Source organism: Nelusetta ayraudi, unplaced genomic scaffold (genome assembly GCF_046127955.1).
Source record: "Nelusetta ayraudi isolate G7.1 ecotype Tasmania unplaced genomic scaffold, CSIRO-AGI_Nayr_v1 ptg000042l, whole genome shotgun sequence".
Taxonomy (NCBI): domain Eukaryota; kingdom Metazoa; phylum Chordata; class Actinopteri; order Tetraodontiformes; family Monacanthidae; genus Nelusetta; species Nelusetta ayraudi.
Genome location: NW_027466092.1, coordinates 13,315,411 through 13,337,023, shown reverse-complemented (window position 1 = coordinate 13,337,023; position 21,613 = coordinate 13,315,411). Strand labels below are relative to the sequence as shown.

Here is a 21,613-nt window from a genome sequence, read left to right as displayed (position 1 = left end):
CAAAAGACACAAAGCAAAAAGTAGCACATTTGGAAAATGTTTCATTTTGCTCAGTCATGTGAATTCACAACGTAATATGTAATTCTACTCCGAGTCAGCAGGGGGTGCACGCCACTCGGTCCCTCCTGTGGTTTGACGAGTGTCGAAGCCGCTGTGCACTCTGGGTAGGGCACTTTCGCCGGCCATATTGCTCCATCGTCCTGTCTGAAGGAGAGAGGGGAGATGAAGGGGATTCGGGGAATCAGTCAGCTTTCGGTAAGGAATAAGCCAACAAGTCACTCTTATTCACGAGTCGGAAGAAGCGTTGCTGTAGTAGGTGCTCGTTAAAAATATAAAAGAGTGCCGGAAGGTCAAGTGTCAAGCGTATCTAGATACGATGCTGTGAAAAGCTAACAAGGAAGCAGTCTGCTGAGACTAGTCGGATCATACAAACCAGCAACGTTGCGTAACAATGACAGATAAACACAGACTGGCCCGCCGGACGGTTCTGCTATCTGTACATTTATAGAAACACATTACAGACAGCATATACTCAGCCTTACTGTGTGATACTAAACGATCAAGCGACCGTTCGCTTGAAGACTAGGCTTAGCATCTTTCCCTCATAACTGACGATGGCTTGAGCTGAACCACTATCTGTGATAATATCAAAGTTATAAAGCAATCGTAAGATCTATTAAAAATATATAACACGACAATGATGGAGAAATGCTTGCAGAAGCGATTGTCAAACTTCCACGTAGTAGTGTATTCAAGTAATTTGTCAAATAATGATTATTAGCAGCTGGAGCTGACATTACTATATTATATATATAATAGCTGGTTAGAGGGCCATTTATACTGTTGTTTGGATTTCTTCTATGTAACAATAATTTAATTGTAAGAGCAAACCAATCACTTATCTATAATGCGTTACCACGTGATATCCTCTCTTCAAACATCCCCTCACCCAAGACAACAACAGAAATACACATTACTTGTAATATCCCGGTTTCCCGTGTTTTCTATTTTTCCAGACACGACTTTACGCGGCCCAGGCAGCCCGTAAGGTGGAATTCACTGGGGCCGCCGAGCGTGTAAAGTTTCAGCCCCAGGATGTGCAGGTCAGTGTCAGTTGACGTGTCTTTCTCCTCCACAGAAACGCTTCTATGCGGCTGCCAGAGCAGGCCAGTCCCTTGCACAGCCCCTGGCTGGTCTGAGTCTCTCTCCGCGTGCTGCCCACTCCTTCCAGGACGTCCATGTATGTTTGGAAGTGATGAGGATGGTGGTGCCATGGGTTGACGGACAATAAATGAATCTGCATCTTGTTTGAATTTGAATTTTACCCATCAGACATTTAAACCTTCCAATTTATTTTTTTTTAATAGTGTCTCTGATGTTCCATCTTTTTCTAATGATCTATTTTGCTGGATACCTTGGTGATGATAGAACTGTTTTTGTGTGTGTGTCCTCAGGTGTCCAAACTGCCAAGTGGACTGGTGATTGCCTCCTTGGAGAACCACTCCCCTTCCTCCAAGATCGGAGTGTTTGTCAATGCTGGCTGCCGTTATGAGACCCCAGACAATCAGGGGGTCACTCATCTCCTCCGCCTGGCCTCCAGCCTGGTATGATGCTCAGCAGTGGCCTTTAACCTTTTAGTGAAAAAAATGAAATGAAACGTGACTCAGTCTCTTTACCTCTTATTTTTCAAGACTACCAAAGGAGCTTCTGCTTTCAAGATTTGCCGTGGTGTTGAGGCCGTGGGAGGCAGCCTGAGGTCAGTCAGTTAGAACTAATAATGTTAACTACATTGTTTGGAAGCGGCTTGCCACTTAACTTAATATTGAACCTGCATTTTTTGACTTTTGATCACTTCTTGAGCATTTGATCTTTTTAATAAAATGTGAACCATCTAAATACATAGAACAATTTGGCTCCATTTTGTAGGAAATGAAATCATCACAGAAGACCGCACTGAATCTAACTTTTCTTAATTTACTACTGGGGTTTCCTGTGTGGATGATTTTGTGTTTTTCTCCACAGCGTGACTTCGACTAGAGAGAACATGATCTACACAGTTGACTGCCTGAGAGATGACATGTAAGTTGTGCAGAAATCCCTGCGTAAATCATGTGAACATCCATAGGATGCAGAAGAACCTTTGATGAAGGGAATGCTTGTACTGTACTTGCGTGGAATAGTGGCAAATTCTCATCCACTCACGTTTCTTTCCTTTCTCCTCATCTGGTTTGACGGCAGTGATACTGTGATGGAGTATTTGATCAACGTGACGACGGCTCAGGAGTTCCGGCCGTGGGAGGTGACCGACCTCACCGCCCGGGTGAAGCTGGACAAGGCTGAGGCTGCCAGTAACACTCAGATAGGTGGGCTTCAGCTACATGCTAATTAGCCTGAACAGCCACAGAGGCAGCCACAGTTATGAGAGCAGACATCTCTTTAAGCCCAGGGTTGTGTGTGTCCTCTGCAGGTGTGGTTGAAGGTCTGCATTACGCTGCGTACAAGAATGCCCTCTGCAACTCTCTGTACTGTCCCGACCACATGGTTGGCAACATCGAGTCCGATCATGTAGGTGTTTCTCCAACTGTCAAAAACTGATCTTGCTGTTGGACAAGTTTGTTTTTTTGAAATGTTTTTGCCTTTTCTTTTTCTCCTGCAGCTACACCACTTTGTACAGAACAACTTCACAAGTGCAAGAATGGCACTGGTCGGACTTGGTATGATAACGTTTGTCACTCTTTAGTATACATTGGCATCAGGGCTGTGCGATTAATTGATTTTAATACGTTTGAAGACCCAACATGTAACAGTTGTAGTTGCTCACTGAAATGAGTCAAGTGAGTCCATTTGGACGAGTCAAGGGCTCAAGTCCTGTTCGAGTGAGATTCTAAATATAACTGTGTCATTAAGTCGGCATTTTTTATTCAGGTGTGGACCACGCTGTGCTGAAGCAAGTTGGGGAGCAATTCCTCAACATCCGCAGCGGCTCAGGTGCCACTGGGGCCAAGGCTCAGTATCGTGGAGGTGAGCTCAGCTGCCGCAAAAAAAAATAACAACTTCAGATTAATCTCACATCACTTGAATGTTTGCTGTTTTTACTTGCTTCCTCCCATTTCCCCTCATGGTCGCTCTGCCTCCCTCCAGGTGAGATTCGTCTGGCCAGCACCAGCGGCTTGGTCCACTCAGCAGTGGTGGCCGAGTCTGCAGTTGCAGGCACCAGTGAAGCTCTGGCCTTCAGCGTCCTGCAGCAGCTACTGGGAGCCGGCCCGCACGTCAAGAGGGGCTCGTGTGCCACCAGCAAACTGGTGCAAGGTGTGGCAAAGGCAACGGCCGAACCGTACGACGTGAGTGCGCAAAGAGTCGCTGTCTCGTCTGTGGCATGTACAATCAAAATAGCCTCAAGGCCTTTGAATTTCTTTTTTTCTTTTTTCCTGACCAGGTCAGCGCTTTCAGTACTGGCTACTCTGACTCTGGTCTGTTTGGAGTCTACTCCATCTCCCAAGCTGCAGTTGCTGGTGATGTAAGTGTCCTACGGCCATAACAAAAGAAGCTATTCAACATTCAGTTCTTTGACTGCGGTGCTGCGAGCGAGTGAGGAGCCCTGACGTATTCTGTCCTTTCCAGGTGATTAAGGCCGCGGTTGCCCAGATCAAAGCTGTTGCTGATGGCGGAGTCACAGCCGCTGACCTCAGCCGAGCCAAGTAAGACAAACATTTCTTTCAGTGTTAAATCTTCCTTGACATTTTGTCAAATATTACAATTTAACATACATATTTTACCTGCCTGACACTTCTTATATTCTTCATCATAAAATCAATTAGAGCAAAAAAAAAAAAGAAAAAACAAAATAGCATAGGGACAATATGGAGAAAAACTAAATGCCAATCAGTCCATTTCAACCCTTTTCACATGTTGTATGTTAACATTTGGTGTCAAAATGTTTCTCTCCTCCTGCTTTGCTGCCCTCTGGTTCATAAGTAACTCATCTTTGTGTTTTGTTCTTCAGGGCCCAGCTGCAGGGCCAGTTCCTGATGTCTCTGGAGACTTCAGAGGGTTTGTTGGAGGAAATGGGCACTCAGGCTCTGGCCACCGGATCTTACTGCCCGTCAGCGGAAATCTCCAAAAAGATTGACAACGTGTCCTTGACCGATGTCAGCAACGTAAGTCATTCATTTCTTTTCACTGTCAGTTTGGTGTGGGATGGTCAAAAATGAGTTGCTAAATGTTAAAAAGATAAATTTTTTTTGTGATGTAACCGATGTTTTCTCATGTTAATTTCCAGGCGGCCAAGAAATTTGTGTCTGGCAAGAAAACGATGGCTTCCAGCGGCAACCTTAAAAACGTGCCCTTTGTGGATGAGATCTAAATTCCTCCCCATCAACTCATTCAGTAACTTAACTATGGCAGCAATGCATATTATTTTTCTTGTAAAGACTAAGCCATCATCACCTCTTCAATTCTGTTATGGGAAATATGTGCTAACACCACTGGGAATGTATTGGTGTTGTAACAGAACATTTTGTTCAGGTGATGCTGGCCACAGTGCGTCGCAGTGCCGTGCTCCACCTGTCCACATTACCTGTATAGCTGATGTAAAATAATAAAGACTTATCAACCTCACTTTTTTTGTCGGTTGTGAGCTTTCACGTTTTTTTTCATTGCAAAAAGATAAATAATTCTTATTAAGATCAACGTGTTTCCTTTTTGGAGTTTTGATGTTAAGTTTAAATAATGGAGGGCTGTGCATGACAAAATTGCATACACTGCTTAATTCACAACAGTATTTTCCAACAACTTGGCTATAGCCTGTTGAGGAAAAAAGGGCCATCAAGTTTTGGCTAATGCAACGTTTCAAAGTGTATTTAACTAGCCCTTTGTTTTTGTCATTAAGTGCACGGATAACCTCTCCCGGGTTAAGGATGTAATTCTTGTGGGCCCTTTTTTTTGTCATGTAAGGGAAGCAGAAATAAATATTTTTGCTGACGTGCAGACGGAGGGTTCAATATTCTGTGATGGAATATGGAAATAATTCATCTAAAAACGCTTATACTGGACATTTAGAGTGCTGACCGTTTTAAGCCCTCAAAGTTCTTCCATCTGCTGACGAGGGTGAGTGTGAGGAAGTTAAAACCGACAAAGTCTCCCTTAAATTGAGATCTATGTGGCCAGAAAGTGGAACTTTATCGTGTCGTCTGTTTGTTGACGCATTCCGGCGGCAGTCACTTCATGATCGGCGGCGCGTTGATGCGAAAGTATCGGGAGCGTCGTCTGTTTACGTGTGTTCTCGCGAGAGTTGCCCACTGTAAACATGGAGATATGAGCAGTCAAGGCTTCAAGTGAAGGAGAAAGCAGCCTTCTTCTCGGGATAAACACTAAACGCGTAAATCTCTCGTCTGTCGGGTGTTCCCTTTTTTATAAAGCAAATCGAGCTGAGCCTTTCGCTCGCTGCGGAGCTTGTCGGGGTTTAAATTCTTGGGGAGAAGCGTTTCGGGACGCGATCATGGGCGGCGCTTGTGTTCCGTGTCACTCCGAAGAAAAGAGAAACCCGTAGCATGGGAAGTAGAGAGAACGCCTGATCCCTGGCATCCTTGGCAAAATAAGTTCGCTGCTTGCAAGATTTATTTATTTTTTGTTGGCTCGCTGACGCGGAAAGTGTCTTGGTGAAAATGCACAGCATGCTAACATCACCGGGATGGTGAGGAGCCCGTGAGTCCCCCCGGACCGGAGGAGGGATCGCCGAGCTGGTCCTGCATGATGAAGAAGTGGTGAGAAGAAGCAAGAGAAAGAAGTGACAGCTGCCTCTGCTGGGATCGACCGCGATGTTCTCCACCCTGCGGGCGCCGGCTCGGGTGACGGGACGGGAGGAAGGGGCATAGGTCAGCGCCCTGGAGCCGCAGAAGCCCGCCACCTGTGCGCACCCGACATGGATAAACTCACCGTCATATCAGGATGCCTCTTCCTCGCCGCGGACATCTTCGCCATCGCCAGCATCGCCAACCCGGACTGGATCAGCACCGGAGACTCTGCCGGTACGTGTTTCTGGTCGATTGGGATACAACTTTGCATGTCTTTAGGTGTGGAAGGAGAAAGAGAGAGGGGAGTTAATTAGTTAAATTCTTACCTGACTCTGATTTCCAGGTGGATAAACACAATATGTGCACACAAAATCAGTCACTGAAGCGTCAGAGTTGTTGTGTCTGCAGTGATGGTCCTTGCATTCGTACCTAAACTTTCCATGAGCCAGTGCCAGGTCCTCAATTGATGAATGAGAGGTAAAGGCGTCGACAAAATAAAATTACAGCTGAGCACTTGAGCTGAAATTTAAGTGCACTGAAGAAACTCCGTGCTTACAGTGTTAACACTGCAGGATGTTATATTTTATCTTTGGCAAGTTCCCAGAGTAACTCCAACGTTAACTGTTATCCCCCCCTTATTTTTTTCCATTTGGAAGTAAAGCTCCAACTGATGCTGACTCACGAGTTATCACCCAAGGCATTGCATCTGATTCAGGCTTTATGTAACGCTTGCTTCTGTATTGTGCACAGAACCCCCCCCCCCCAAGCAATTTTGAGTACTCACATTTTTTTCCTTAATTCTTATGTCAGAGAGCTGCCACTGTAACTCCATCCTGATCAAGAGATAACAGCAGTGAGGGGAAATGTTCATTATGAGGCCGTGAGAGCGAGCCAATCATACAGGCAGTTTCAATGTGTCAGCACTAATCACACATATCATATGTTGATGTTTCCTCTGGAAAAACATGGATGGCCGTTTCACTCCCTGAGCTGGCATTCTGCTGCTGCTGCTCTCACCCCTTGGCTGAGGTCACTCTGCAGGAGTGTCTCCCAGCAGGGCGGGGGTCTGCAGGCGGTCTGTTGTGCAACATTTCTGCACACTTTCCTGGTGTGTTTTTAAGAAACGGACAGTGTCAAACATTCCACCTACTGGCAAACTTTCAAGCAAGTGTGTGTTCGGCGCTCTTTTGAAGATTTCTACCAGTCTAAAAGTGAAAGTGTTGATTAATTGCCGCTGCATGATGCTTAGACTTGACCTCCCATATGAGGTCTATTTTTATAAAAGAAAAATGCCAGAGTCCGATAGCTGAACTCAAACTGATGCAAGACAAACCACTCGATGTAGACGGCTGCCTCAGGCTCTTGACAGCTTCTGTCTTTGTGCCAGACTGGAGGTATGATTTGACAGTGTGATCATACAACCCCGGCAAAAAAAAAACTGTTGCAGCTACAGGTTTCCCTTTTATTTCTCAGTTTCAACGCTTGCGTGGAATGGCTTCACTAATGGCCTTTAATTAACTGGAAAGGAATAACCTGGAGACCGGAAGTGTTGTTTGTTCTTAAGGATGTGTGACTTTTAATTGGGCCCCCAGTGAGAAGAGTGTTTCCTACCTAGAGAATTAAAAGTCCCTCATGGTCACACCTGACGCTCTTCATTTTTGACCAGACGGCCTAAACTGAGGGATACACGATGTCGTCCACAGCAGGGGACACTGATAGAAAATTTCACCTGATTTAATTGTAAGTAAAAAGTTGTTGATTAATTCTAAGTTACAGATTAACAAAAGGAACAAGGGCAAGCTAAATATACACAGTGCAATCAAGTATATAAAAGAGGCCAGAAAGTGCTTCAAAAAAATAACAAATCACAACATAGAAAGCAAAGAGAAGTTTAATATGTTGTTTTATGTATTTAGCCCCACCCTCCCCCTCACCCCCCCAAAAAATACAGAAGTGGTAAAAAGTTGTTGGATAAATTACACAATCTCAAATATCATGAAATATTTGCAGGGAACCTTTTTGCATTTTAGTTCAATGTTGCTGCATCAAACAGACAAACAAATGCATTTTTGTTTTGTGTTCTTAAAATAAAATAAAGTCTTGCTTGGGTGCTGAAACACCCAGGATGCATGTGGGTTGTGGGTGACAAATGTGGCGTGTAATTAAATGGCTGGGTTGTCTGAATGCTTTTTCCCACCACTGTAAAGCATCAATGTCTAATCCATTTATTATCCAGTTATGAAAAAAATACATAGAGGCAGCACCTGTCAAACCTCGTGTTTCTGACAGTTTGGATCAACCTATGCAAAGTATGAAAAAAAACCCCACTAAATCTATTCAAGTGCCTCATAAAACCCCAGTTACACCACAGCAGTATAGCAGCATAGTGGCACAAACAGCATGGAGAGGAGAGAGCAGCAGGCAGAGTGTTGCTCCAGGCTTTTACAGTCCTTGTTGCTGAAAACTGGAGGTGCTGCAAGTCATACGGGGGGGGGCTGGGGGGCCTGGGGGGCCTGGGGGGGCTGAGGGACGTGCCAGTGACGTCACATCGAGTGCATCTAAAACATGCAGTTTACTTTCGGTCCTACGACACATTCTGCCACCACTGTGAATTCAATGCAGCAGTACGACCAACGCGCTTGTTTTGGCTTCTTCAGCAACTTCCGCTGTTTGGATTTTATGGTCCTCGGCATGACCCGCGCAGCGTGCGCTGGGAAATTTCTGCATTCTTTACATTGTCCCCCTCACAGTGGTGTGAGAGGGTGTGTTCTGAGGGAACAGGATGTCCTGTGTGTTTCGGGTTAGAGGAGGGAGAGGGTTTGGGGGGGCTGCAGGAGGATGTGGTTCAGCCTCATGTTTCCCTCATCCTTATAGTCAGGATCAGGAATGGAGGTGATTTGCACCACTGTGAATATGATATTTCATGGAACATTAGATGGATGAGCATGAATTAATTAATTTTTTTTTTTTCCAGAGCAGGAACTTTTGTTTGCAAGTCATCACCTAACTGAATTGATTAGGGCATCAGTGACTACAAGTCCAGTGTCAATGCAAAAGTAGTTTATTTAGATTCATTTTCCATCAGTAAAACCTTTCCACGGCTACATGGACCTGCTTTTTATTATGGGATGCTTGATGATGATGTGAAAGATTAACAGCGGATTTTTTCCCAGATGGAATTTGTTTATGAGAGAAAAAAAATGTCTTTATTGTTTTGTGACATCACAGCCACAGGCAAAGGGCTATGCTAATGCTAAACTGTGCACAGTGAATCACCAGAAATCCCTTTTTTGCATGATGCTGTCTTACCACTAGATGTTGCTATACTTTACACACTGGAACTTTAAGGTGAATAGTAATTAAAAAAAAAAAATGACCCAAACGTTTCTTACATATTGTAGCGACAGGAGCAGCCAACTCAAATTCATGAAGCTGAAATCATCCAATACTGCCATCATCTGATGTGCTTCAAAAAGCTCCCAGAGTGTGAGCCATCATTTCATCTATGAAAGTAGAAGGCGTGGGAGGATTTAATTTCTGCACAAATGCTCTCTGCATTGAACCAGATGCAGATCTGAGCAAAAGGGTGTCTGTCATGCCTGACATCTGCAAATCCCCAGCAATCTTTGCAAGACAGGAACTCATGAAAAGATGAATTGTGATTATTATCATCAACGTCTGGACTGACCATGCAAGTCTCTGAGACGTCGTGGAGGATGTGAACGCAGCACAGCTAATGCTTCATGCATGAATCATCGCATCTCCTGGAGGGAAAACACAGGATCGGAGCGTTTTCCCCACTAATGGGGTTCTGCTCCTGCTGCGGCTGCAAGATCTCAGCGAGACTCCTGGGAGGTCATCATCATGTCTTCTGGCCACACATGATCAAGTGACGCAAGCGTGTGGGCTGAAACGTTCTGTTGGGGGTGTGCGATAGCAAGTAATCACAGAGCCTGTTTTGTTTTCCACCGGTATTTAACCAGGCAAGACAGATTTAGGACAAATCCTTAATTGCAAGTGATGTCTGTACCGATGCTTTTTACCTGTGATACTAACAGTTCCATGTTGTCGCAAAGACGTTTGTAGCGGTTTTAGTAAAACATGTTTTCTGATTAATTTTCCTTTCCTTCTACCAACTGCTGAACATCCCTCTTTGTGAATGTCAGGCCGGGACTCAAGGCAGGCCTCAGAGCTCTTAGATAAATCTGTTTTTATTAGGATCACCAATGACCTCTTAACAGAGTGACAGATTAAAGGCCTGGCTCTGAGAATAATCTAAAAAGAACAGAAAATCACTCCAGGAGGAGGAGGAGGATGGTTTGACCACAGGAATAAGGCCAATGACTATCGCTGAGAAAAAAAATATACAAATCAAAACGCTCCGACAGGAGGAAAACCAGACTTGATGGAAAATGATCTAACAAAACTACAGCTCTCGCCTGAAAATGGATGACCTAAGAAAGACTATAAAATTTTAACAACGAAATCAAAATAACTCTCGAAGAGGAAAAGGAGGCTATGAAAAGAAACTAGGACAAGAAAATCTAAACTTTGCTATAAAAGATACGAACAAAAAAAAAAATCACTCATTCCGAGGACCAATGGCTTACTTGCAGTGATCTCTGTGGTAGTGGCCGAGTTCAGGTGACTGACCAACGGACAAAGACACACAACGCAAGGGAGACGTAGACTATTTAAGCACATGGAGGGTAATGGGGAACAGTTGAAGACAATAGGTAATTAGGTCAGACACACAAGTGACACATGAGGACGGGTGAGTGCTCTGAAATGAGAGGAATGTTACGTTCTTTTCAAACCAAGATAGGAAATGACAGGACTAAAAATGAACCAAGACAAGACAAACCTCACCACAGTGTGACAGTGAATTGGCTGATTTGCTGAGTCCGGTGACTTCGAGACTTCAATAAAGCAAAGCAAAGGCGGATGTACAAGCAGCGCTGTTCACCTGGACGTGACATCAACTGGTGCAAGTATTGCACCAGCACCAACACCAGCACCAGCACGGCGGCATCGCTCTGATACCGACCCTCCACATCCGATATATTACGGATCATCTGGAGTGATTGACCCCCCCCCCCCTCCCACCACCACCTCTAATCCGCCTTCCTGCGTCTCCCTCCAGGCTCTCTGACTGTGGGCCTGGTCCAGCAGTGCCAGACCATCCACGGCCGGGACCGCAACTGCATCCCTCCGCAGCTGCCCCCCGAGTGGATCACCACGCTCTTCTTCATCCTCCTGGGCGTGCTGTCACTGACGGTCACCTGCGTGCTGATGGTGATGTCCCGCTGGCGGCGCGAGGCCGCCCGCTACGCCCGCTGGATCGCCTTCACAGGGAGTAGGTGCCCCGTCGTTACCTTCTCGAACGCAGAAATGGCAGGCTCGCTCTCTGTTGTCATGCCAACGTAGGACGAAAACCTGCTCCATAAATAAACCCAGCTTGAATTAAAAAAAAAAAAAAAAAAAAAGCAGCCGTTGATTAGCTGGTTAGAGATGATATTTTTGGCTCTTCCAGTAATAAACAAGCCTCTGCCAGCGCGTTTCATTTCAGCAGAAAAGCTTTTAGCCGTGTAATTCTCAACATCTTGACAAAGTGACAGTGGAGGAGCTCTAATTGATGGAGCGGCTTCTATTTTTACAGCCGACAGACAGACAGGCAGAGTTTATCTGTAAAAGGGGACCAGAGCAGGAGATGAGTGTCACTCGCGGCTATATTTAGAGCGATAACACAAGGCAGGTTCACATGAATGGGCCCCTCAATCCTCACCTCTGTTTTCATTCCAAGGACAGTGTTTTTGCACATGCCTAAAAAAAAAAAAAGGTGTCTGGTGTTTTTCTAAGATAAATATTCAAACCAATCAGCTGTTCTGTTTGGCTTTTTTGAGCCATTTATGCTGTACAGATATTGGTGATCCATTTTATTTCAGTAAATTCTTTTTTTCTTTTTTACTGCCTGCAGCCAAGTTCTTCACCCGCTGCTCATTCAATAACTTTTGCGTGTCAAGCTGTTTCTTCAAGTAACAATTCAAATTAAATGTCCCCAGATCTGGAAGCAGCCTTATATGATTAATTACATAAGAACAACTCTTTAGATTTCTAGAAAACAACATGCTGTACTTGGTCCTCTGCCCTCCATCAGCCTCCTGCAAAAACAACAACTGATGTTTTTTTTTTTTAACCTCCTACATGTTATGATGGAGAATAACAGTAATGTTGCATCTGTCAAGTGGTCTCAGAGGATCACCTGGCTGGGGGGCGTCAACACTATCAAACATTATCAAAACATCAGTGCCCCTTGTGACATCACAATGGGCAGATCTCCAGAACCGTGTGATTAAGAAAACGCTTGGAAAGTTGTGGCAACATAAGAAGTCAAGGACAGACTTTTCTCAGTCCTGGGGGGTTTACTGGCAGTAAGTGACGACAGAAAAGTGAATTTTACATATTATGGAACCTTTAAATATTTGTGTGCTTAAAAGCAGTGGGCTTTTTTTATGTCCATCGATAGAAAGAATGATAAAAAATATGTTCTCTGCTCGATCAGCTTGATCTCTGCCAGCTGCAGCTTTCTTTGCAAATTGCATTTGTTGTGGTTTGATCACATTAACCCTCCTCCTCTCTGTGCCGCCACAGTGGTCCTGTTCTGCATGGCCGCCCTCATCTTCCCAATGGGCTTCTATATCAAGGAAGTTGGAGGTCAGCCGTATAAGCTTCCCAACAACACCGTGGTGGGCTCCTCCTACGTCCTCTTCGTCTTGTCCATCTTCTTCACCATAGTGGGACTCCTGTTTGCAGGCAAGGTCTGCTTGCCAGGTTGACCAGGTTGGGGGGCGGGGGGGCACTTTTGGAGGAACTGCTCGACCTGACTCATGCGAGGGAGAGTCCCATTACCTGCCGAGCTGAACAAAACTGAGGAGCGGATTTTTCTTTTGGTTTGTCCGGAACGTGAAAAAAGTCAAGAAGCTCCGCCCCAAAGCCTGCGATTTGTCCAAAGGTGACGAGGGCTGAACTGGCCGCTCTGCGTCATCCGCTCTGAACAATGAGACTGACAAGCGGCAGCGCACAATGGCGAATGGATAAAAATATCCCGAGTTGGAAGGAGGCTTCGCTGTACTTTCCACTCGTGCTGAAACTCTGCCTGACGCGTTGTGGAGCGCAGCTGAAAGTGAGACTTGTTTCATGGGGCGTCGGTGAGGCGTCGCACCCTGCTGCACTGTATTTATTATTGGTTTATGTTCTCTCTTCTGCTGAGCGATTTTGTATGAAAATGGTCTAATTCATCCCAGATACGTCGTTGTAATCAGTTCAGCGCATCGCTTTGCCTTAATGAGCTGTTGAATCTAAAATGTGCTTTGTTCTCTTTGAGTCCTCAATGTATGTATGAGATTGGCCACGCCCGTCCCTCACCGCTGATAGTCAACAGCCCAGGTCACCTCACTCACTTCCTCCTGTGTTCAACTTTGGGTCTCTGACAGGTCTCTGACCTTGACATGCATCAACCACCTGACTGGACTGCAGTGCGCCAACACTGGTCACATGGTCTCATCCTTCTCATGAAGGTTTAATTTTTCCGTAGCACCTCCCTTGCTGTTCATTTTTAAGGGCATTTCCCGTTGTTTAAACACTGTGTTGAGAAATGATTAAATTACTGATGGGTTGCTTCATCCCCCCCCCCCCCCACTGCAGCATTAAGCCTTCTTGTTTCGTGTATATTTAAAGTGACTGCTGCTTTGACTACTACTTTCGAATGGGGATGTAGTTTTCTTTGTTCCTGTGAAAGAAAGCCATGCATGTCGCTTCATTTAAAACACTTTATTTTTCTTTTCTAAATGTCAGCTCTTTTTTTTTTTTTACTCCATCAATCATTTATCACATAGCATTTGTGTGGAGCAGCCCGACTAGTGAGATGGGATTTTACAGGAAATAAGGGAGAAAAACAAGAACCCTCCAGATGGACTCAAATGTTTATGAAAACACACACTGCCACTATTGGAAAATACTGATTTCAAAGAGACACATCAACACTGCTTCCTGTTTACTGGCAGAAGCTGACCCCCATTTACTGTCAAGTCTTTTCGTCCTGCAGAGGTAAAGGCGTACGTTCAGCCTGTAACCTCTTAGAAACGCATCTATTGACTTGAGGTTTTTCTGAATAGATCAGTCGGATTGATGTTGTGGGTGATGGCAGAGAGAAACCAAGGTCACATCCACCACCACCGACGTCAGAAGTGCGACTATTTTAAGGGCAAAACATATTTTCTCTTGTTTGCTTTGCTGGTTCCTGTTGCTGTCAGTGATAAAAAAAAAAAAGAAAAGAAAAGAAAAGAAAAGAACAGAGAAAAATTGGTCATTACAACCCTAATCTCCCGTCAGCAGAATCAGACAATCACACAAATATATACATTTTTCAATTTGGAGCTGAACCTTAAATAACAAAGATGAAAAAAACTAGACTATAAATGTACTGATTTACTTGTACAACTAGTCTGATATACAAAGCAGATTGAAATAGAATTGGATAAAAAGGGAATAAGAATGAAATAGTGGTTAAGTGTTTTTCAGCCGCCACAGGAGCTTCCTCTGCCTTACTGTTCCAAGCGAATGTTTCATTGACACAACCATGAAATATTTACTAAAACAAAGACATTGGTCTTTAATAAACAAATATTTTATTACTTTGTGTATGAATTTATGCAATGTATGATGGCTACAAGTGTCAAAGTTCAAAGTATCAATAAATAGATCACTTAATTTGTTAGTGAAAATAAAAGTGATACATAAATTATTAATACGATATTTAGATGCCATTAAAATATGAGTTCATTAATTCTAAAACCTATTTATATTTTCAGTTCAGATGTAATTATTTCATGATTCTCTGTCAAGTAACCAATGAGATGCAATTTATAATGCTTCAATTTGTTCTTACAAAAACAAAAAATATACAATAAGGCATAAATAATTTCTTAAGTGAGAGAACACTTTTATGAAGATGGCTGGATGGTTCAACACCTACATGTTTTCTTTGCGTCATGCAAGTGAAGTTTCCTAGGTTGGGATCAATAAAGTATATCTATCGATTTGAAATGATTTCAGTGTATAAATGCATGACTATATTAAAATCAGAAAACAACCCCAAGGAGAAAAAAAGATTATCATAAAAACTGGTTTAATGAATAAAAACAGACAACATGAAAAAAGACAGACAAAGCAGAGATGAAGGAAGGCTGATCTGAAAGGAACATTCGTCAGGACTCTCCGTCACTCTTCACCCATGGCTGTCCTGATGATCGCTGCTTTTCTCAACTTGGCTGCTTCCTCAAACTTGGTGACAGCTTCATTACAGGATTTGTTCTGCGATTGAAAGGCAATGAGATCAGAATCATGGTCGCTTGCTCTCACAGGGACACCCACTAGCATCATGTAGGTGTTGTAAGAGATATAAAAAAAACAAAACCCTGAGATACTATCACAAAAGAAGAGAGTAAGGAAAAGGTTCATGCTTGCATTGTCTTTACAGTCAGCTGACACTGTTCCAGGAATACTTACAACGACAAATTTGCATTGCTCCTTCTGTAAATTGAAGAACTCCTTCACTGTCAGCTCCTCCACTTTCTTCTTCAGGGTGATGAACGTGCAAGATGAAGAATGAGATTTGTGCTCTTCCCTGGAAAGTAACATCAGAGATTAAAATGAGTAAAATACTGTATTTACACCACTGCACGCTGGCATAAAGAATACACAAATATGGAGAAGTTAAAGACATTGAATTTTGATTTTTCAACCCTACGAGAAGTCTTGGAAATATGATCTAGAAGGCAAACTTAAACCAGGACAGTGTTGGTTCCACTTACAACATAACCAACTGAAACACAGCTAATGTGAATGGCAGAAGAGTCTTACACTGGGTCATCCTCTGGCTGCCAGCCCTCCAGCTCTTTGAGGCAGAAGAAACACATGGCGACGTCTGGGCTGGTCTTTGAAGGGGTGTGGATGAAGCCAGCTTTGGCCATCTGGAGAAACAAAGCAACAAAACCCCCAATTTTCGGGATATTAATTGATGATTAATTAGAATTTCAATTAGAATTATTCAATAAAATTACACGCAATTAATTGAACATTTTTACACGGCTAGTTAATATCATTATAACAGTGTAGTGGCAGGAAAGAGCAATTGACCTGTAGATACTGTGATGGTCATAATATACCTATAACAAGTTACTATTAACCAACCTTTAAAAAAAAAAAAAAAAAGAGAGTTGAAATGTGACCCATTAATATCAATTCAAACCAACCACTGAACAAACCAAGTGTTGTTAGTTCGTGTTGTACGGTATGATGTCTGATATGGTACTGTACACAAAGCACGGTGACTATTCCATCTATGAATGTATCATGATCCAAGCAATAATAAAGAACAAGTTGATTCAGGTTTGTTTTGACAACTTGACAAACAGCCGTCGTTACACTGTCACAGGAGCATCCTCGGGCAAGGTTTACGTTGCAAACACTACATCGAGACATTATCACTCCACAGAGTAGGAATGTGGTCCTAAAATGAATAAACTAGGATTTGAAATATGCTGCTATTGCGCGAGCTGAACTGAATGCGCTAGCAGGCTAACGACTGGCTAAATGAGCTCGCTTGTCCACCGATCATCGGCGGCGTAAACACTTACGTTTTCCGCATTACACTCACAGTCTTCGTCGAAGGGCCACCCCTCGAAGGTTTTCAGCCTATTCTCATAAAAATACATTTTGATATTTTCGTCATTGTGAATGTCCATCTCGTTTATGCAGTCCGAAAACGGCAGCAAACTGACTACAGACTCGATTTGGCGTCACCACTTTCTGGGTACTCGGGGATTTTTCAAATATCAGCGGCGCTTCCTGTGTTCTTTTTTGATTGGCGCATGAAGTCACGTGTGTGTTCTTCTTCTTTTGAAACGATCGCATATTAAGAACTCCTTCGCGCCATCTAGTGACGCCATGTTTGTGTTGCGCTATCGTCAAAATGTCTGACCAAAATATTATTACTTTAGAAATTGGTTTGAACACAGAAAAAGTGTAGGTGTAAGACACAGTTTGTTTTACTCATAATGCTTAACGATAGCGAACACTAAACTCCTAAGACGCATTAATCTTAAACACGTTGTGGGTATTGTAGTCCATACTTCTTATTGGTCCAAACAAACCGCGCAGAATTTTGCGACTGCTTCCTTCTCACGCCGTGTCAACAACCGGTCGTGAATTGATGATGACCCCTCCGCTAGAGAATCAGCAGCGTGTGGCATATTACTTTTATAGATAAATCTATTCATTAGATACTTATTTGTGTAAGTATTTATTCTTTCTCGTTGGTTTTCATGGCCATGGATCGTCGGTGCGTCGTGGAAACTTTGGCGGAGTTTGGCTTCACAGGACCAGCCGTCACCCCGAGGATGAGGTGTTGTGGTGAGACAGACGTGCTCACCTGCACCGGCCACGACGAGGTTTATGTTTACAGCAAGAAGGAGAGGCGAGTCAAGGCAAGTGAATGATTTTCCGTTTATTGATCTTGGATCCACACATTGATCCCTCTGCAGCCGCAAGCGGAACCCCACTGGGTCTAAGTGCTTTCTCTTATTCTGCGCATGGATGCAACTCTATAGTGACTTGTTGCTTGGTTGCAGGCTGTCCTCCAGTTTCCACAGCCTGTGACTGACCTCCTGCTCGAGTGTCTCGATGAGCAACTCCTGTTTGCTGCCTGTTCGAGTGGAGTTTATTCTATTCCTTTACAGTCTGTGTTACCCAGGTATGAATCCACGCAGATTTTGCAAAGAAACAAGCAGGCACACTTTGTAATTTGTTTGTTGTTCCTCAACTTATTGACTCCTCTACACTTGTCATCTCTCTCTGCACATCCCAAAGCTCCCAGGGTGATGCATCCCCGTGTCCAGCTGAGCTTAAGATCTCCTCCAAGTTCCTGACTGTTGAGGAGAAAGATGTGTCGTCACTGCTTCTCGTTGGCTCGACCCTGCTGACCCTCTCCCTGAGAGACACGGCCTGGAGGTTGACTCTGTACAGATGGTCCGCACAGTCGGCTTGCAGCAGCTTTGAGATGCTCACTTCATTCAGTCTCCCGCCGGCCGGGGGGCTTCTCCCCGCTGATGGAGCCGCACGGAAGAGAAGAAAGCCTGTGTTGGTTTGCGTCCGTCCTAGTGATGCATCACCTCCATCGTCGGAAATAACTTTGAGCGCCGGCCACTTCCGCCTCCAGCCGACCCTTTTTAAACTTCTGTTTGGGATCGATGCCGCACTTGCCAAATCACCCGTTGTCCTTTGCGGCCTCCCTGATGGCCGCCTCTATCACCTCCCTCTGCACCTGCCAGCGTCACGGCTCCGAGTCCTGCACAGTCTGGAGCAGCCGATCGTTTTCATTGGAGCGTGCTCAGCTGAGGAAACAGATGCAGGGAAAACGTCGGCTCTGGTGGCAGTGGGCGTCATGGGCAGAGTGGTGTTGATCAGAACAGAGAGAGCAGGGCCAGGCAAAGAGGACTGCTCGGCTGGGTTTATTGAGACTTGTGTACCAGGGCCGGTGATATGTGGCTGCACACATGGAAACGTTTTGTACTACAGCACCGGGTCGGACCTTCTCAGACTGGATCTGTCAGTGGGGTCGTTTAGTAAAGATGATGCGGACAAAGATGGGGAAGGATGCAGAGACGCAGATTCCTTCCTCCAAAGCCCCGTCAGTCTAAACGTCTGCAGAGTCGTCGCCTTCGCTGAGGATTTGTCCACCGCTGCAGGTGAGCAGGATCGAGCTTGGCACAAATCAGATGTCTCCTTGGAAATGTTCTTTCCTGGGTGCAGATCATGAAAATAAGTGTGTTACACAATAGATGTTAGATTGTTGTGAATCAGTTCAAGATTGTTTTTAATTTGAGTACATTTAAGTAAACAAGTGAATGAACATGAGGATGAAACATTGAAAATAAATCAAACATAAAAGTTAAAAATGCATGTTTGTTTTTAGTTGGAAGTCACAAAAAATGAATAATGTAAAAGGGCTTGAAGTGACTTTATATTATTATATGAGCTATGTATTTCTTAACATGACTCTGTTAACGCTGAACTGACTTGGTGATTCTACCCACCCAGTGCTTTTATTTTTTGAAACTCTTCAGCTATGTGCCTTTTGTTTTTGCACCCTTTGCACCCCAGGTGAGGTTCAGCTGCTGGGCCTCTCTGTCAGGGGGAGCCTCCAGAGAATCACTGCACCTGTGAGCAGAGAGGAGGCTGCCTCGCTGCAGGGGTCCTCAGCACCGGTGGGCCGCGGTGTCCGGGAACTCCTGTCTGCTATTGGGGATGTTTGTGAAAGGTAGACACAGCAGGATTTCAAAGAATATTAACTACTTCCTGTTTTGTGTACAAATCAATGTAGAATTGTTTGTGATATTTTCCTTGGTTTTTTCCCCCCGTGACAGAGCTTCGGAGCTGAAAACCGCCATCAGATCCAAAAACCAGACGCTGAAGCACCTGAACCAGGTGCTCAACATCTGCTTCCTCCTGACAGGCGGCTTGCAGGACAAGCCAATCAGATGCCACGGTGTGACAGAGTGGAGGAGGCTGCTTCGAGAAGACTCCCTGGAGCTGACCTGCGTCCTGGAGAACTCGAGCCCCTTCGCCTTCGAGCAGGGCTGGACGCTGAGTGTCACCGCGTTCCCTCCGTCCGGCCCTCCAAGCCGAGGAGGAGGAAACGTCTCCCGCAGTTTTTCATTCCCGTTCCACAGCGTCCAGCCGGGAGAGACCTTTGAAGTCGTGTTGCCCCTGGCGGCCGCAGGCGACGCGTCCTTCCCGATGACCATTAGCTGCTCCCTCGTCTTCTCCTTCTTGGGCCTCCTGGCTGAGGAGGCGGCTGCGAACCTCCCCGACTCGCAGAGGAGCTTTGCTTTGCCCCTGAGCACGCTGACAGTGGACTGGCTGCATGCCCTGCAGGTCGGCGGCGGCGGCGGCAGCACGGCCGCTCACAGTGGGGCTGCGTCTCAATGCGGTGACTCCAGAACGGACGCCATTCGGGCTTTTCTCAACTCGCGTCGAATTGGATGGGAGGCGGGAGGGACGTCGGCCCCGGGGCCCGAGGCGGAGCAGTTCTCAGCCAGCGTGCGGCTGTCCTCGGAACTGGTCGGGAGCGCCCTGACGTGGGAGCCTCGGGGGGAGAAGTCGGCTCGTCGGGACGTCTGCGGCCCCCTGCTGGACTGGCTGCTGGCTGCCGGCTGTGGAGGAGTGAGGCCGGGTCACCACAGAGACCAGGTCGACGGCTCAGTGGTCCGCGCTCAGTGTCCCGACGGGCATCCGGTCAAGCTGAGTGCAACAGCGGTAAAAAAACAAACAAAAAACGTTGAACTTGGTGGAAATTGTCGCTTTGGCGGTTCTTATTTGAAGGAAACAAGTTGTTTTCATTGGCAGGTGGATTTGGAGGGGGAGGAGTCTCTGACCACAGTGGTGCTTCACATGGAGAGCCCATCCATAGCGGCAGTGTGTGGGCTGCACCACGCCGTCCTGCTCCGTGTGCAGGTAACTGTGCAAACACACGGATTCGTTTTTTTTGCTTTTCTTTGAGAATTAATAAAGAAACCACGTAGTATAGACAACTTGATAGTTTGGCTTTATTTCACCATTACAAGTAGGCATATATACATTATATTATTGATTTGATGAAATTTATGCAATCTAAAATCTCAGTCTGTCCTCTTCAATGTCCCACTAACAGTTATGAGAAAGGCAAGTTTCCCCTGATTTTTTCCCCACTGTTGTTTTCCTGCTCTGTTTCCTCTACAGACTTTGTTGCTGAAGGCTCCTCAGAATGCTGCCGCCACAAGGCCTGTCCAGAGTTTAGGCCTGAGAGAGACGCTGCACCGGGTTGAGGTAATTGTACTGCAATGGACTAATCTGTCTATTTTTTGGAAGTTTTTAAAAAGTAACAAATATTTACCCACCACACTTCCTGAGAAGCGCTGATTTTGATATAAGCGAAGGTAAAGAAAGTCAGTGTGGAGGATAATCAAAAAGTCCTGATAAACAGCATCAGTGCTTTTAACACTTTTGGCTATGAAGTTGTTTCCCTGCGTTGTCTTTGCCATCTTTGTACATGATTGTGCTTTGATTTAAACTCCGTCACTCACACCTGTCTGCTCGACCTCTCAGTGTGTCCTCAGTGCAGTGCTTAATCCAGTTGTCTCACCTCTGTCTCTCTGCTCTTCCTCCGGCGTCAGCACCTGTTGCAGAGGATCCAGCAAAGCCGAGTCTCGCAGGCCTTCGCCACGTCCGCGGGGCAGACGAGCCAATCTCTCCGGGACATTTACAGAGACCTGAGGGACAATCCTCTAGTTGTGGTCTAGTGGCTCCTCCTATCTTCACAAGAGCCCATGCAGTTGTCTGTGCTGAAGTAGTGAGAGCATGAATAAAATGCGGCGGCTCCTCTGCGGTGGGACCTTCTGAAGAATCAGGCTGGTGAAAAGCAGCAGCAGCAGCAGCAGCTTGTTTGAGCAACAAGGTGTGACGTTTTGTTCTCCACGTCCAGCTGAAGGTCCCGACCTGCAGACCACCAGCTCACAGCTCTCTTCTGCCTTGCAAAATCATACTGGATGATGACTTAAAATGATACATACCAGCGCAGTACTAACACATTCCTACAGAGGTTGTGCTAGAGCATTATATTGTTCATTCAATCTAAAGAGGTTTGAATTGTGCTGCCAAACCAAAGCTACAGCATAAATACATTGTTTGTTACAAATGACGTAAAGGTGAATAAACTCTCTAGG

General features: G+C 45.2%; 4 protein-coding genes and 1 long non-coding RNA gene across 6 annotated transcripts; 3 read left to right on the top strand and 2 right to left on the bottom strand.

Annotated features, from left to right (window-relative positions):
• Positions 1-123: 123 nt before the first annotated feature.
• On the top strand, positions 124-4,617 carry uqcrc2b (ubiquinol-cytochrome c reductase core protein 2b). Of its 2 annotated transcripts, none has more exons than XM_076034623.1 (14): positions 124-255; positions 1,017-1,103; positions 1,455-1,604; positions 1,692-1,756; positions 2,023-2,079; positions 2,239-2,363; positions 2,468-2,565; positions 2,657-2,714; positions 2,926-3,021; positions 3,142-3,341; positions 3,437-3,517; positions 3,622-3,698; positions 4,004-4,157; positions 4,280-4,617. In XM_076034623.1, the coding sequence occupies exons 1-14, from the start codon at positions 223-225 to the stop codon at positions 4,361-4,363; spliced, it is 1,365 nt and encodes a 454-aa protein (XP_075890738.1). In that variant the 5' UTR covers positions 124-222; the 3' UTR covers positions 4,364-4,617. The 2 variants fall into 2 exon arrangements, with proteins under 2 accessions (XP_075890738.1, XP_075890737.1); XM_076034622.1 differs by lacking the exon at positions 1,017-1,103 and adding an exon at positions 1,139-1,240 and having other exon boundaries at positions 155-255.
• LOC142893759 (uncharacterized) lies at positions 4,470-7,179 on the bottom strand. The gene is made up of 2 exons (XR_012927745.1): positions 6,577-7,179; positions 4,470-6,065 (listed from the first exon to the last, which is right to left on the bottom strand). It is a non-coding gene; the product is annotated as an uncharacterized LOC142893759 (long non-coding RNA).
• On the top strand, positions 5,280-13,486 carry LOC142893756 (uncharacterized protein C16orf52 homolog B-like). Its single transcript, XM_076034624.1, has 3 exons — positions 5,280-6,026; positions 10,936-11,148; positions 12,444-13,486. The coding sequence occupies exons 1-3, from the start codon at positions 5,921-5,923 to the stop codon at positions 12,626-12,628; spliced, it is 504 nt and encodes a 167-aa protein (XP_075890739.1). The 5' UTR covers positions 5,280-5,920; the 3' UTR covers positions 12,629-13,486.
• Positions 13,487-14,960: 1,474 nt separating this feature from the next.
• Positions 14,961-16,624, bottom strand: birc5a (baculoviral IAP repeat containing 5a). The gene is made up of 4 exons (XM_076034626.1): positions 16,490-16,624; positions 15,714-15,823; positions 15,360-15,477; positions 14,961-15,164 (listed from the first exon to the last, which is right to left on the bottom strand). Exons 1-4 carry the CDS (start codon positions 16,595-16,597, stop codon positions 15,072-15,074), a joined length of 429 nt encoding a protein of 142 aa, XP_075890741.1. The 5' UTR covers positions 16,598-16,624; the 3' UTR covers positions 14,961-15,071.
• A 72-nt stretch (positions 16,625-16,696) lies between these two features.
• Positions 16,697-21,605, top strand: faap100 (FA core complex associated protein 100). The gene is made up of 8 exons (XM_076034621.1): positions 16,697-17,338; positions 17,483-17,604; positions 17,721-18,598; positions 19,014-19,170; positions 19,277-20,168; positions 20,259-20,366; positions 20,631-20,717; positions 21,065-21,605. Exons 1-8 carry the CDS (start codon positions 17,177-17,179, stop codon positions 21,188-21,190), a joined length of 2,532 nt encoding a protein of 843 aa, XP_075890736.1. The 5' UTR covers positions 16,697-17,176; the 3' UTR covers positions 21,191-21,605.
• The last annotated feature ends 8 nt before the right edge of the window (positions 21,606-21,613 follow it).

What these genes read in the sequence shown, in the direction of transcription:
- uqcrc2b (XM_076034622.1), top strand. Translation starts at nt 223, where the DNA reads ATGAAGGGGATTCGGGGAATCAGTCAGCTTTCG. An exon ending in GCAACATCGAGTCCGATCAT is followed by an intron (nt 2,566 to 2,656) that starts GTAGGTGTTTCT and finishes TTTCTCCTGCAG; the next exon opens with CTACACCACTTTGTACAGAA. An exon ending in AATGGCACTGGTCGGACTTG is followed by an intron (nt 2,715 to 2,925) that starts GTATGATAACGT and finishes TTTTTTATTCAG; the next exon opens with GTGTGGACCACGCTGTGCTG.
- LOC142893756 (XM_076034624.1), top strand. Translation starts at nt 5,921, where the DNA reads ATGGATAAACTCACCGTCATATCAGGATGCCTCTTCCTCGCCGCGGAC. An exon ending in CAGCACCGGAGACTCTGCCG is followed by an intron (nt 6,027 to 10,935) that starts GTACGTGTTTCT and finishes GTCTCCCTCCAG; the next exon opens with GCTCTCTGACTGTGGGCCTG. An exon ending in CTGGATCGCCTTCACAGGGA is followed by an intron (nt 11,149 to 12,443) that starts GTAGGTGCCCCG and finishes GTGCCGCCACAG; the next exon opens with TGGTCCTGTTCTGCATGGCC.
- faap100 (XM_076034621.1), top strand. Translation starts at nt 17,177, where the DNA reads ATGGCCATGGATCGTCGGTGCGTCGTGGAAACTTTGGCGGAGTTTGGC. An exon ending in CCGTCCTGCTCCGTGTGCAG is followed by an intron (nt 20,367 to 20,630) that starts GTAACTGTGCAA and finishes TTTCCTCTACAG; the next exon opens with ACTTTGTTGCTGAAGGCTCC. An exon ending in AGACGCTGCACCGGGTTGAG is followed by an intron (nt 20,718 to 21,064) that starts GTAATTGTACTG and finishes CTCCGGCGTCAG; the next exon opens with CACCTGTTGCAGAGGATCCA.
- birc5a (XM_076034626.1), bottom strand. Translation starts at nt 16,597, where the DNA reads ATGGACATTCACAATGACGAAAATATCAAAATGTATTTTTATGAGAAT. An exon ending in GTGAGTGTAATGCGGAAAAC is followed by an intron (nt 15,824 to 16,489) that starts GTAAGTGTTTAC and finishes TTGTTTCTCCAG; the next exon opens with ATGGCCAAAGCTGGCTTCAT. An exon ending in AGCAATGCAAATTTGTCGTT is followed by an intron (nt 15,165 to 15,359) that starts GTAAGTATTCCT and finishes TTTCAATCGCAG; the next exon opens with AACAAATCCTGTAATGAAGC.